Source organism: Pimephales promelas, chromosome 3 (genome assembly GCF_988280905.1).
Source record: "Pimephales promelas chromosome 3, fPimPro1.hap1.1, whole genome shotgun sequence".
NCBI lineage: Eukaryota > Metazoa > Chordata > Actinopteri > Cypriniformes > Leuciscidae > Pimephales > Pimephales promelas.
In genome coordinates, this window is record NC_142771.1 from 8,943,856 (window position 1) to 8,957,957 (window position 14,102).

The 14,102-nt window shown below is 32.5% G+C and overlaps 3 protein-coding genes across 5 annotated transcripts in view; 1 reads left to right on the top strand and 2 right to left on the bottom strand.

The window, feature by feature from the left end:
- The window catches only part of LOC120489861 (E3 ubiquitin-protein ligase TRIM16), a 29,510-nt gene that overhangs the window by 2,365 nt on the left and 13,043 nt on the right, over nt 1-14,102 (top strand). Inside the window, exons 6-7 of one of the 3 annotated variants that reach the window (XM_089128135.1) lie at nt 253-293; nt 1,193-2,625. The exons of the other annotated variants lie outside the window; for them this stretch is intronic. Coding sequence (XP_088984261.1) covers nt 253-293; nt 1,193-1,744 — 593 coding nt within the window. The 3' untranslated portion in view covers nt 1,745-2,625. Of the gene's footprint in view, nt 1-252; nt 294-1,192; nt 2,626-14,102 lie in introns of those variants that run through there. 3 annotated transcript variants of the gene reach the window in all.
- Nucleotides 3,010-5,010, bottom strand: LOC120490156 (L-rhamnose-binding lectin ELEL-1-like). The gene is made up of 6 exons (XM_089128144.1): nt 4,559-5,010; nt 4,445-4,468; nt 4,289-4,339; nt 4,002-4,140; nt 3,754-3,863; nt 3,010-3,584 (listed from the first exon to the last, which is right to left on the bottom strand). The coding sequence occupies exons 1-5, from the start codon at nt 4,647-4,649 to the stop codon at nt 3,755-3,757; spliced, it is 414 nt and encodes a 137-aa protein (XP_088984270.1). The 5' UTR covers nt 4,650-5,010; the 3' UTR covers nt 3,010-3,584; nt 3,754.
- LOC120489078 (L-rhamnose-binding lectin CSL3-like) lies at nt 8,185-13,761 on the bottom strand. The gene is made up of 11 exons (XM_089129323.1): nt 13,618-13,761; nt 13,504-13,527; nt 13,342-13,392; nt 13,051-13,189; nt 12,810-12,916; nt 9,538-9,648; nt 9,423-9,446; nt 9,272-9,322; nt 8,985-9,123; nt 8,733-8,842; nt 8,185-8,555 (listed from the first exon to the last, which is right to left on the bottom strand). Exons 1-10 carry the CDS (start codon nt 13,706-13,708, stop codon nt 8,734-8,736), a joined length of 846 nt encoding a protein of 281 aa, XP_088985449.1. The 5' UTR covers nt 13,709-13,761; the 3' UTR covers nt 8,185-8,555; nt 8,733.

Genomic DNA, 14,102 nt, shown 5'->3' on the forward strand with positions numbered 1-14,102 from the left:
CTTTAATGATGTCTTTACTACCTTTCTGGGCCTTGAAAAAGGTAGTTGCGTCACTTCAAGCTCAAGCTAGCTCACTTCATTTGTGTTCCAACGATGAACGGAAGTCTGAAGGGTTTTGAACGACATGAGGGTAATTAGTAAGTAATGACACAATTTTCACAATTTTTGGTTGTACTTTCGCTTTAAATATAAATATGACTCATTTTCTTTTGATGTTAGAATTAAAGTGCAGATGTGTTTTGGTGTTCATAGTGAAAAGCGTCCAGGTCATTCAGTCTCCTGGTTTCTACACTGTTTCTACAGTGTGAGTTACTATGAAAACACACACAAACACAGAAAATAACTTTTTGTATGAACATAAAAAAATCATGGAAAGGATTTCCACATGATTAACTTGCTTTATTTCAGCATTATGCAATTATGTTATTCCAATTGAATGTACTTACGTTGGGTCAACTTAATTCATTAAGGTTGATTCAACTTATTTACTACAGTTGGGCACAGCTTAATTAAATAGTATCAGTGAATTTAAAAAGGCTCCCTTATATGATTCAGGTATTCAAATTCATATTATTAATTCACCCAATGCTATGTAATTTATTTTAGTGTCACATATAATCAATTTCTAGACTGTAGTCATCTATCAGCTAACAATGGCACTTTTAAGCAACATTAACATTAAACATAATTACGCACTACCAAGTCTTCCCCTTTTCTCATTTTCTTAAAAACACATAAAATAACACTTAATTTTAACATGTATTCTCTCTTAATTCAACCATATGCAAAGCATGCTGGGAACTAACAAGCACCGCCCAGTTTCAGTTAATGCAACACAAATCAATCATGTAAGCAAACACAAACAGATTAAGTAAACTTAAATTGTACATATTTAAGCAGATTGAACACAATCAAATTAAGTTCGGGCAAAATGGCAGTTGACAACACGTTAGGATTTTGTACTACATAGACCTTAACAGAAAAAAAAAAACATTTCAAGTCAAAAAACAATTATTATAAGTAAGCTAAATATAAATATATTATGTAAAGTGCACAACCTTCCTAGTTCACTTTTTTGATAAGTTTATTCTTCAAAAAACATGAGCTAATTAATTAAATTATTTAATGTTTGTGAGCTCCTAGGATACCTAAAATTGCAAGGGCAAGTTTATAATTTTTTGTCGCGATTTAGATGCGGATGTGTTTGTTTTCATCAGATTTCCATCCATTCACTTTGGATCCAAACACAGTGTGTCAACGTCTCCATCTGTTCGAGGGCAACACCGTGATCACTCACAGTGGCACAAACTACAAATATCCTGATCATCAGGACAGGTTTGATCACGCTCAAGCGTTGTGTCGGGAGAGTTTCAGTGGACGTTACTGGGAGGTCGAGTACGGCGGCCGTGAGGGTGTCCATATAGCAGTGGCATATAAGAGCATCAAAAGGAAAGGAATGAGAAATGATTGTAGATTTGGATATAATAATCAGTCCTGGAGATTGTACTGCTCTAGCTCCAGTTGCTCATTCAGACACAATGACACACACTCTGTTCTCCCTGTTGTGTCCGGTCGTAGAATAGGAGTGTATGTGGATCACAGCGCAGGGATTTTGTCCTTTTTCAGTGTCTCGGATAACATGAGTCTAATCCACCGAGTCCAGGCCACATTCACTCAGCCGCTCTACGCTGGGATTGGAGTACAAGATTACACAACATTGAAATTGTGTAGTCTAACATTATAACTGCCATATCGCATGTATAAGCACCACGATTAAATCAGAAACAGTGAGATGATAGTCACTTCTTTTCTAATTAATTAATCAACAGCTTATATCTCAGATATGATAACAGGTTTAGCAAATTAATCATATAATATTTTTAATGTATGAGTATAACCACGTAAAAAAAGTAATGTAATTTAATCATTTTGTTGGAATTCGATGAAACAAAGACATTTTTAGTTTTACCAATGACTGTCAAAAGTAACTTCCATATCTGATTTTCTGTTGTGCTAATGAAAAATATTTTATAAAAGCCTACTTTTTAATATTTTAAATGCTGTTTGGTACAAAAACAATTTACCTGAAACTGGATCCATAAAGATTTATCCATAAATAGCTCAATAAAACCAAGACAGATTCCAGCTCAGATTTTTGGATTCACCATCAGAAAACGCTATTGGCTATGGATCTCATATGTTTTCTTTTATGACTATTATTAAAACGTCAAATAATCAGACATTCACAAGTTTCAAAGGTGTTTACTACATGTGTGTTTGATGCATATGTTGCAATTAACCTAAAATACGTTTTCAGTCTTTTTACGTTTTCATATCCTGTATGATTCCTTAGAAAGCACTTTTGTTTTAAATCCCTGTTGTAAAATATTTTCGGAAACAAGGTAGATGAAGAAAATGCCTGCACACAGTAACACATTACAGTATGTTACGTCCTACTGGAACATTTTGTGTCCACACAGCAAAATCCCCAGTGTTCAATTAACACTGATATAAACTCTGAGCAGAGTGTTAAATGAACACTGAAGCAGTGTTAAAGTTAATGAGATAACTAAGTGATTAATTGAGTGATGATTGAGCATTATTGAAGACAACTGATATTAACAAGCAGAACAAAACTGTCATTTTTAAATCACCATTATAGTGATCAGTGTTTGGTTTAGCTGGGCACTTGACCCTTAAATCATTAACTTTAGATTTTGTTTGGCTGCTGTATGTGACTTATAACAGTCAGATGAACAAATACTGTAAGGTAGTCTGGTGTTGGTTGTGTTTTAACATAATAATTAATTGACCTGAATCGCTGAACTCATCAAGAGCACAAATTCTGAGTTAAATTTACTTTAAGGATTTTAGCAGCAGAGTCATTTTAGAATATACCATTTTTAGCCTTTTCAATTAAATCAAAACAATCAAATAAAAGAAAAAAATCCAAAAAATATTTAATAAAGTCACACACAGACATCAAGAATTATTGACTGATTGACTGGTCATGTCTACCCTTAATAGTTGTAAAAAAAAGAAAATTTAATATTAATATAGAAAAATTAATATTGCTGTACACTTTGTATATACAAATAAAACAGTAGTCCATAGAAAAACAATAGTGAGTGATGGATCAATGAGATAATATTCACCTCAAGAAAATGACATTCATTTACCAAATAAAGCATTTTAGGATCAAGGTGTGTTTCTCCAGTCAAACATCTGGGCATTTTATTTGAGACATTTTGCTTCCCATTATTTACATTGACACATCAATCATCACATGATCATTAAAGCTTTCAATAATAAAAATTGAATTTAAAAAAAATTTCTGAACCCCATATCGCAATGTATTGTATTGTTTTGTCTCACTGAGGAGTGAATGGATAAACCTAATACAATATTATATAGTGGCATCTAACATCTATAATAGGGACCATTTCCATTCATAATACTCAAAACATAAAAAAACAGCAGCACAAACAAAACTATATACAGCTGTACGTCACTTTCAGATACTTATTGACACACTGTCATGGATCAGAGTTTGAAGCGGTTGACGAGATGTTTTCACAGTGCACCTTATAGAGAAAAAAACCCAGGAGAAATAAAGATTATTATTTATTATCGTGTATTTATTATCTAAAGCGAAATAATTTTTGATCATTAATTCAATTCAACTATCACAATTAATTAATATTAAATCAAAATCTATTTATGAAAATTGTACATATAAAACAATTGGCTTACTTCATGTCCGACATGTATAAGTCACGTGCAGGTATTTAACAGTTCCAGCACAAGGATCGCCGAAAATTGTGTTGTATGCAGGAATAGAACACTTCTTTCTTCCATGGCACCTGATTTATAGACAGAAAATAGGTACTTAAGAATAACTTTATATATAGACATTAGAAATATATTTTTATTGTTCTTGTAAACTACATAAAATGAAATCATGAACATTTACACATTTCACTGTTATCTGTAAATCTTACCGATGAGAAACTGTATTAGTGACTGTTCTTCTGCAGCGTGTGTTTGAGGTATGATACCATGGTATCCCTCTAGCACACGTTACGCGATCAGTCCGTCCATAGGTGGCTTGAATAATATGTATTGTTCCAGAGGTGTATTCTGACACACATATAAAGAAAGCAAATTGTAAGATTTAAGTCTCTCTCATACTATCCTATTGGGACACAAAAGGCCAAAAATATTTCTTAAAAACTTAAATATAAGTATAACTTAAAAACTATAACTTAAAATAAAATGAGTTACTCACCACAGCTGAGGACGGCAATCCGTCCTTCACATGTCACACCTGCTTCTATTCCTGAAGAGATTAAATAGTAAAATCACTTGAAATAAAAATTTTAGTTTAATAAAGTTTATAATAAAGTTTAAATCAAATTATACATTAGTCAATTGCCATTCTTACCATGTTGACTCAGAAACAGCAGCACTGAAAATCAAAGTCAAACAGAAACAAACTAAAACACTGAATTGAAGAGTTAAAATCGTGCAGTTCAGGCAATTTTAAATCATTACTTACAAATGATCCAGCTTAGCTTTTGCACCAGCATGTTGAATGTGGGAATCAAAGGGAAACTCTGGAAATCTCTTAAGGAGGCATATGTGTTCATGGTTTTTATAACAAACACAGACTCGTTATCATCTGTTTACTGTTGATAACCAATGCGGAAATGGAAATTTACAATCTTAGAAATTTCAAAACAAGATTATAAAAAAAAAAACTTATTTTCTGCTGACGACTGCATGGATTTGTGACAATTTTATTGTGGAAATATTGCGGCAAGCGCTGAATTTCATCACAACATGCTTTATATAATGCTTTATAAATCCAATTGTAGAAATAAAAAATAACTACATAAGGAAATGGTGACAAAATAGCGATTCATCTTTTGTTGATCGTTATCTTGGCTGATTGCACTAGCATTTTTTATGATTCTATTGCAACCTATTTTACTGCTTTGTTTTGATCACGTTCAGTCACGTTCATGACCCAATGGAGAGTCCTGAAAATTTCCAGAAAAATTGTTGCTGTTCTGGGATTGCAAATAACATTTTGGAAACATTACCAAAGACCAGGGGCCTAATGCATAAACGTTGCGTACACTGTTAGACCTTACCAGGTTTTTTATTACAGTAAAATACTGGCAACACTGTTGCCAGTGAGTTACTTTTAATTGTACAGTTCTTTATTGTAATCCACAGTAAGTTACTGTATTAAATTAAAACTCAGGTTAACTAATTTCACTTGCAGAGACCGACTGCCTTAAATTGACCAACTCTCATTTAAATGCATCAACTAAAATTTGTAATATACCAATAATGTGAAAAAAGAAAATTGTGTTTTTTATCTTACACTGATAAACCTTTCAACCCCACAGGAAAATGTACACTACAAAGACTAAAAAGTAACATTGACGCAGTGTTGCATTGAGATAATTAAGTGAGACTTTAGTTGAGATGCTGACCTTGACTTTTTAATATTAGTTTTTCTTTTGTTGTTTGAACTGTATTTCTTCAGATCACACTTGTTCACAGGCACAGGTTGTGAATGAATGTGGTTATATTGATTATGATGAAAAATATTGTCTCATTTTCAGTCAATTACATTACCATCAATCTGAAACTACAGTATTGAGATACAATTACTTTTTTTAAACACATATGCACAACCAAAAAAACAACAACAACAAAAAAAAAAAAACAGAGCTACGGTGTCTTGTAAAAACACAGAGATATCAAACGTGCACCTGAATCGCAACAATGGTGGAAATATTTTTTTTATTTATTTATTCATTCATGCAGCACTCTTAGAAAACAAGGGGTTTTATATATGTAGCATAGAGTTCTCTACTCAATGCCAAAGGACATTTTATGCTAAAAAAGGTTCAATAATGACAAGTAAGAACACTTCTGGCACAAAGGTTCTTTAAAGGCTATTATTCATATATTACATTATTCTGCAATATTTTGTAATTGTTATTAAATTATTGTTTATTAAACTGTTGTAGTAACCTAATATCACATTTTAATCATGCAGATTTTTGGAGGATAAAAACTGAAATGGCACTCGTCGTGAGATATTGATTAATTACATTTTTTAACCACCATATCTTGAATTTTGTGATCATTCACATGCATTGCATTTTAGGGGTTCCAAATACATAGCACTTTAGAAACTTTTAGGGTTCTATATAGAACCTTTTCTTCTAAGAGTGTGCATGCTGGGAGTTTTATACTATCCTAGAACCCGGAATGCATTGCGACATGAAACCTTTAATTGTCACCATTGTTGAGATACATATGCTGATTGTTGATGTCTGTGTGTGTCTGAGTCAAGCAGGTCAAAATGTTTTAATGCACTATATGATTACTATATTCTTCAGAAGGCCTGATTACAGAAATATTGCTGGATTTTGATTTGAATATTCACATATAAATGAAATAACCATACATTTAAAGCTTATACACAGGATGAGATCAGAGGATCGTCCATGATCAGGAAGATTTAGGCATCCTCTAAACAGCTAAAAAACACCTGGTCAACTTCCTCTTAAATCTTTCTTGCCATAACAAATGTGTTTTAAAAACTCACAGTTACAACAGCCAGAGAGAGACTAATGTTATAAAGTCAAGGATCAAGAGACGAACTAAAGCAAATACTGATCTCCATCATGGTGACAACAAACTTTATTATTAACTAAATCTCTGTTAATTCTCTACAAAAACTTTTGCACACGTATGAAAGAAATAATGTTGCACTTGTTTGTAAACTGTTTCCACACTCAGTGTTGCTGGAAGTCAGTTGTAGTTCTTGTATTACTGTTTTTTTTGTTCTTGTTTTTCTGTCTTTCAGTGATTCTGCTTATCAGGTGTTCATCGGTTTCTCAATTCACTCACTTCTTTTTAATCAAGTGGACTATATTAGTGAACTAATGTAGTGAATAGTGAATGAGGGTATAGAGTGTGATTGTGAAAACAGCCTCTGAGTGTCGACTTTGAGCGCTGTTAATTCACAGTATATTCCTGTAGGCTACTTTCTTGAAAATGCAAATATAACCCAGAATGCATTGTTTTCTGCAGTATATTACTGTTATAATGGAAAATGGTATGATACTATCACTTTTTTACAGCAAGGGTAAAGTGTAATTATATTATAACATTATTTACACATTACTTATTTTTGGTGATTTTTACAGTACAAATATTTACAAAACTGCTTTAAAGGGTTAGTTCACCCAAAAATGAAAATTAAGTCATTAATTACTCACTCCCATGCTGTACCAACCCCGTAAGACCTTCGGTCGTCTTCGGAACACAAATGAAGATATTTTTGATTAAATTTGAGAGCTGTATAACTACCACATTGGCTCCTAAGGGACTGCCTCTTGACGGCCCAGAAAGTCAATGAAGAAAATGTTTAAATATCCCAAGTGACTACCGTGGCTCAACTATGTTTATCAAGCGACGCGAATACTTTTTGTGCGAAAAAACAAACAAAAATAACGAGTTTATTCGACTATTCCTTTTTTTCCTTGTAGGCCAGAACGAGACTTCCTTAGATTTCCACGACGCATGCGCGAGAACTGAACTGATCAGTAGTGTAAGGAGATCGCAATTCTCGCGCATGCGTCGTGGAAATCTAAGGAAGTCTCGTTTCTTCCTTAAATTTAATTTAATCAAAATTTAATCAAAAATATCTTTATTTGTGTTCCGAAGACGAACGAAGGTCTTACGGGGTTGGTACAGCATGGGGGTGAGTAATTAATGACTTAATTTTCATTTTTGGGTGAACTTACCCTTTAAAGGAAATAAAAAATGGAAAAGACAACTACTGCCTTTTGTAGATTTTTCTACAAGAATTTGAGTTGTTTTCTCACCAGATAGCATGATTGTTTTCCATTAATATGATGAACATTATATTAATTTAAACATTATTTTTAAATATATGTATGTAGATATAATAGTGTGTGATTGACTGGTCATGTCTACCCTTAATAGTTGTAAAAAAAAAAATGTTTAAATTTATTAATATTGCTGTATCCTTTGTGTATACCAATGAAACAATCGTCTATAGAAAAATATAATAGTGATGGATTGAGATAAAATTCACCTCAAAAGAAAATGACAAAAATAAAGCATTTAGGATCAAGGTGTGTTTCTCCATCTGGACATTTTATTTGAGACATTTTGCTTCCCATTATTCACATTGACACATGATCATTAAAGCTTTACAAAATAAAAATGGAAGTTGTAAAATTAATTTTTAATTGAACCCCATATTTCAATGTATTGTATTATTTTGTCTCACTGAGGAGTGAATGGATAGACCAAATACAATATTATATAGTGGCATCTAACATCTATAATAGGGACCATTTCCATTTATAACACACAAAACATAAAAAACAGCAGCACAAACAAAACTATATACAGCCGGACGCCACTTTCAGATACTTATTGACACACTGTCATGGATCAGAGTTTGAAGCGGTTGACAAGATGTCTTCACAGTGCACCTTATAGAGAAAAAAAAAACAGTAGCAACAACAAAGATTATTATTTATTATCGTGAGCAGCTTATATAAAGTGAAATAATTTTTGATCATTAATTCAATTCAACCATTAATTACAATTAATTCATATGAAATCAAAATTTATTTATGAAAGTTGTACATATAAAACAATTGGCTTACTTCATATCTGACATGTATAAGTCACGTGCAGGTATTTAAAGGTTCCAACACAAGGATCGCCGAAAAGTGAGTTTGATGCAGGAACAACACACCTCTTTCTTCCATTGCACCTGAATCATAGACAGAAAATAGGAACTTAAGAATAGCTTTAATGTTGCATAGACATTAGAAATATGTTTTTCTTGTTCTTGTAAACTACATAAAATGAAATTGTGAACATTAACACATTTTACTGTTATCTGTAAATCTTACCTATGAGAAACTTTATTAGTGGCGTTTGCTAGGCAGCTCGTGTTTGAGGTCTGAGAATTTGGTATCCCTCTAGCACACGCTACGCGATCAGTCCGTCCATAGGTGGCTTGAATAACACTTATTCTTCCAAAGGAGCGTTCTGACACACATTAAAAAAAAGCAAATTGTAAGATTTAAGCAAACACAGGTTTGGAACTCTCCCCCATTCATGTTTCTCTCATACTATCCTATTGGGACACAAAAGGCCAAAAATATAATCAAAAAAATAAAAATACTGAGTTACTCACCACAGCTGAGGACGGCAATCCCTCCTTCACAGATCACACCTGCTTCTGTTCCTGCAGAAATTTTATAGTAAAATTACTTAAATAAAATAATTTAGTTTAATAAATGTATAATAAAGTTTAAACCAAATTATACATTAATTGCCATTCTTACCATGTTGACTCAGAAACAGCAGCACTGAAAGTCAAAGTCAAACAGAAACAAACTAAAACACTGAATCGAAGAGTTAAAATCATGCCAGTTCAGTCAATTTTAAATCAATACTTACAAATGATCCAGCTTAGCTTTTGCACCAGCATGTTGAATGTGGGAATCAAAGGGAAACTCTGGAAATCTCTTAAGGGGGCATATGTGTTCATGGTTTTATAACAAACACAGACTCGTTATCATCTGTTTACTGTTGATAACCAATGCGGAAATGGGAGTTTACAATCTTAGAAATTTCAAAACAAGCAAGATTATAAAAAATAAAGCTTATTTTTTCTGCTGACGACTGCATGGATTTGTGAAAATATTATTGTGGAAATATTGCGGCAAGCGCTGAATTCCATCACAACACCATTACAGATAAAAACCTTAAAGTCAAGCTTTATAAATCCAATTGTAGAAATAAAAAATAACTACATGAGGAAATGGTGACAAATGGCCGATTCATCTTTTGTTGATCGTTATCTTGTCTGATTGCACTAGCAATTTTTTATAATTCTATTGCAACCTATTTTACTGCTTTGTTTGTTTTGATGAATCGGCTATTTGTCACCATTTCCTCATGTAGTTATTTTTTATTTCTACAATTGGATTTATAAAGCTTGACTTTAAGGTTTTTATCTGTAATTGTGTTGTGATGGAATTCAGCGCTTGCCGCAATATTTCCACAATAATATTGTCAAAAATCCATACAGTCGTCAGCAGAAACATACATTTTTTTTAAATATAATCTTGCTTGTTTTGAAATTTCTAAGATCGTAAACTCCCATTTCTGCATTGGTTATCAACAGTAAACAGAAGATAACGAGTCTGTGTTTGTTCTGTGAAGGAGAGGTGGAAAGCTGTGGTGAGTAACTCAGTTTTTTTTTAAAGTTATATAGTTTTGGCGTTTTGTGTCCCAATAGGATAGTATGAGAGAGACATTAATAGCGGAGAATTACGACCATTTGTGTGCTTAAATCTTACAATTTGCTTTCTTTTTATGTGTGTCAGATTTATTGGGAAAATTAAGTGTTATTAAAGCCAATTATGGACAGATTGATCGCAGAACATGTGCTGATGGGAAACCATATAACCGATCTGATATGGTTTCCAACCGGTAAGATTGACAGATAACATGTTAGATGTGTTGATGTTTACAGTTTAATTTTATGTATTTCACAAGCACAATAAAATATATTTCCGGCACACATCTGGCACATGTGGATAGATGATCTGGCCCACATGTAGCATGGAATGACGGCCCTTGGGCGGACCGCTTCTCTTTGACAGATCAGTGTATAATACATTTGGAATCATCTCAGGTTTAACAAGCCTGTTAACGAGCAGAATTACTGAATGAAAGAAGAGAACAGAAAAAGAGATGAGCAGAAGCTTATTAAGGCTGAGATGACGCCATATTTAATATACATATTTTGTGGCTCAGATAAGGTCCAGTTCTGGTTTATTTCTGTGCTCTTGACTGACATGTTGCTATGGCCTGCTTGTGCATTACCATTGCATTTACCATAACTTATCATAAATAATACTGTAGCAATTATTATGTTTTTACATCACTGAACTTAAATTTACGTTAAAAACTGCTATCTGTGGTTTACCGTAAAAAAAAAAACCTCGGTAGAAATATGTATGTTTTACGGCATTGAACCAAAGTTTACGCTAAAAAACTGCCTGGATTAAAGCGATTTACTGTAAAAAAAATATGGTAGCAATGTTTTAGGTTTTATGGCAGGGATCTAAATATTACGGTAAAAAACTGGCAGCTGTTGTTGCCAGTACTTTATCGTAAAATATATGGTAGAAATATTTTAGTCTTTACAGCACTGAAAAAACTTAATTTTTTTGTAAAAAAGCCTATTTAAATAATTATTTATTTATAGAAATTTAAAAGACATAAAAAATCCTCCAAAAACTGCACAAATGTTGAGTAAAAACTTTAATAAACACAGTAAAATTACATTTGTGAAAAAAATTTATTATTATCATTATTTATCATAGCCACGTGAATTATAATTATGAATTATCCTGACAACCTATTATCAGTACAGAGATAAAGGGAAAGGAAGGAGGCCGTGAGGAATCCGGGGGAACCCAGAGGACAAACGAAGTGGAGATTGTCTGGTTAAACGAAACAATATCCAATCAGAAAGCAAGCTGAATTTAATTATCACATCTAATTACATATCATATCACATGATTAAATAGTTTACACTTTAGAGTGATTAGTAATGGGAAGCTGCCAACTTCATGATCATTTTATATGAGTGAAAGCAATCAAAAACTATTCTGACATGCTATTGTAACTATCGTTATTTTTTAATATGATCTTCAAGGTATATGTGTGTGGCTGTCAAGAAAACTGAAGTCAGACAGAATTGTTTAATAGTGTACTTATGTTTTACAACATTATTTAAACATTATTTATTTTTGGTGATTTTTACAATAAAAATGTTTACAAAACTGCTTTAAAGGAAATAAAAAATGGAAAAGACAACTACTGCCTTTTGTAGATTTTTCAACAAGAATTTGAGTTGTTTTCTCACCAGATAACATGATTGTTTTCCATTAATATGATAAACATTATATTAATTTAAACATTATTTTTAAATACATGTATGGAGATATAATAGTGTCTGATTGACTGGTCATGTCTACCCTTAATAGTTAATAATGTTTACATTTATTAATATTTCTGTATCCTTTGTATATACCAATAAAACAATAGTCTATAGAAAAATGATAGAGATGGATTTATGAGATAAAATTCACCTCAAAAGAAAATGACATTCATTTACAAAAATAAAGCATTTTAGGATCAAGGTGTGTTTCTCCAGTCAAGCATCTGGACATTTTATTTGAGACATTTTGCTTCCCATTATTTACATTGACACATGATCATTAAAGCTTTCCAAGATAAAAATGGAAGTTGTAAAATTATTTTTTTATTTTTTCTGAACCCCATATTTCAATGTATTGTATTGTTTTGTCTCACTGAGGAGTGAATGGATAAATACAATATTATATAGTGGCATCTAACATCTATAGGGACCATTTTCATACAAATCATAAAAAACAGCAGCACAAACAAAACTATATACAGCTGGACGTCACTTTCAGACACTTATTGACACACTGTCATGGATCAGAGTTTGAAGCGGTTGACAAGATGTCTTCACAGTGCACCTTATAAAGAAAAAAAACAGCAGAAATAAAGATTATTATTTATTATCGTGAGCAGCTTATCTAAAGCTAAATAAATTTTGATCCTTAATTTAATTCAATTATTAATTCATATTAAATCAAAATTTATTTTTAAAACAATTGGCTTACTTCATCGCCGACATGTATAAGTCAAGTCCAGGTATTTATAAGTTCCAACACAAGGATCGCCGAAAAGTGAGTTGTATGCAGGAACAACACACCTCTCTCTTCCATGGCACCTGAATCATAGACAGAAAATAGGTACTTAAGAATAGCTTTATAGACATTAGAAATATATTTTTCTTGTTCTTGTAAAATATATCAAATGAAATCGTGAACATTAACACATTTTACTGTTATCTGTAATTCTTACCAACGGGAAACTGTATTAGTGACTGTTCTTCTGCAGCGCGTGTTTGAGATCTGAGAATATGGTTTCCCGTCAGCACATGTTCTGTGATCCGTCCGTCCATAGGTGGCTCTAATAACCCTTATTCTTCCAAAGGAGTGTTCTGACACACATAAAAAGCAAGGAAATTGTAAGATTTAAGCACACACATGTTCAGAATTCTCCCCCATTCATGTCTCTCTCATACTATCCTATTGGGACACAAAACGCCAAAAATATATAACTTGAAAAAAAATAAAATACTGAGTTACTCACCACAGCTGAGGACAGCAATCCCTCCTTCACAGATCGCCAGTGCTTCTATTCCTGCAGAGATTATATAGTAAAATCACTTGAAATAAAAAATAGTGGTTTAATAGTTTATAATAAAGTTTAAATCAAATTATACATTATAAATGAGTCAAGTGCCATTCTTACCATGTTGACTCAGAAACAGCAGCACTGAAAATCAAAGTCAAACAGAAACAAACTAAAACACTGAATTGAAGAGTTAAAATCATGCAGTTCAGTCAATTTTAAATCGTTACTTACAAATGATCCAGCTTAGCTTTTGCACCAGCATGTTGAATGTGGGAATCAAAGGGAAACTCTGGAAATCTCTTAAGGAGGCATATGTGTTCATGGTTTTTATAACAAACACAGACTCGTTATCATCTGTTTACTGTTGATGACCAATGCGGAAATGGGAGTTTACAATCTTAGACATTTCAAAACAAGATTATAAAAAACAAAACTTATTATTTGCTGACGACTGCATGGATTTTTGACAATATTATTGTGGAAATATTGCGGCAAGCGCTGAATTCCATCACAACACCATTACAGATAAAAACCTTAAAATCAAGCTTTATAAATCCAATTGTAGAAATAAAAAATAACTTCCTGAGGAAATAGCCGATTCATCTTTTGTTGATCGTTATCTTGGCTGATTGCACTAGCAATTTTTAATGATTCTATTGCAACCTATTTTACTGCTTTGTTTTGATGACGTTCAGTCACGTTCATGACCCAGTGGA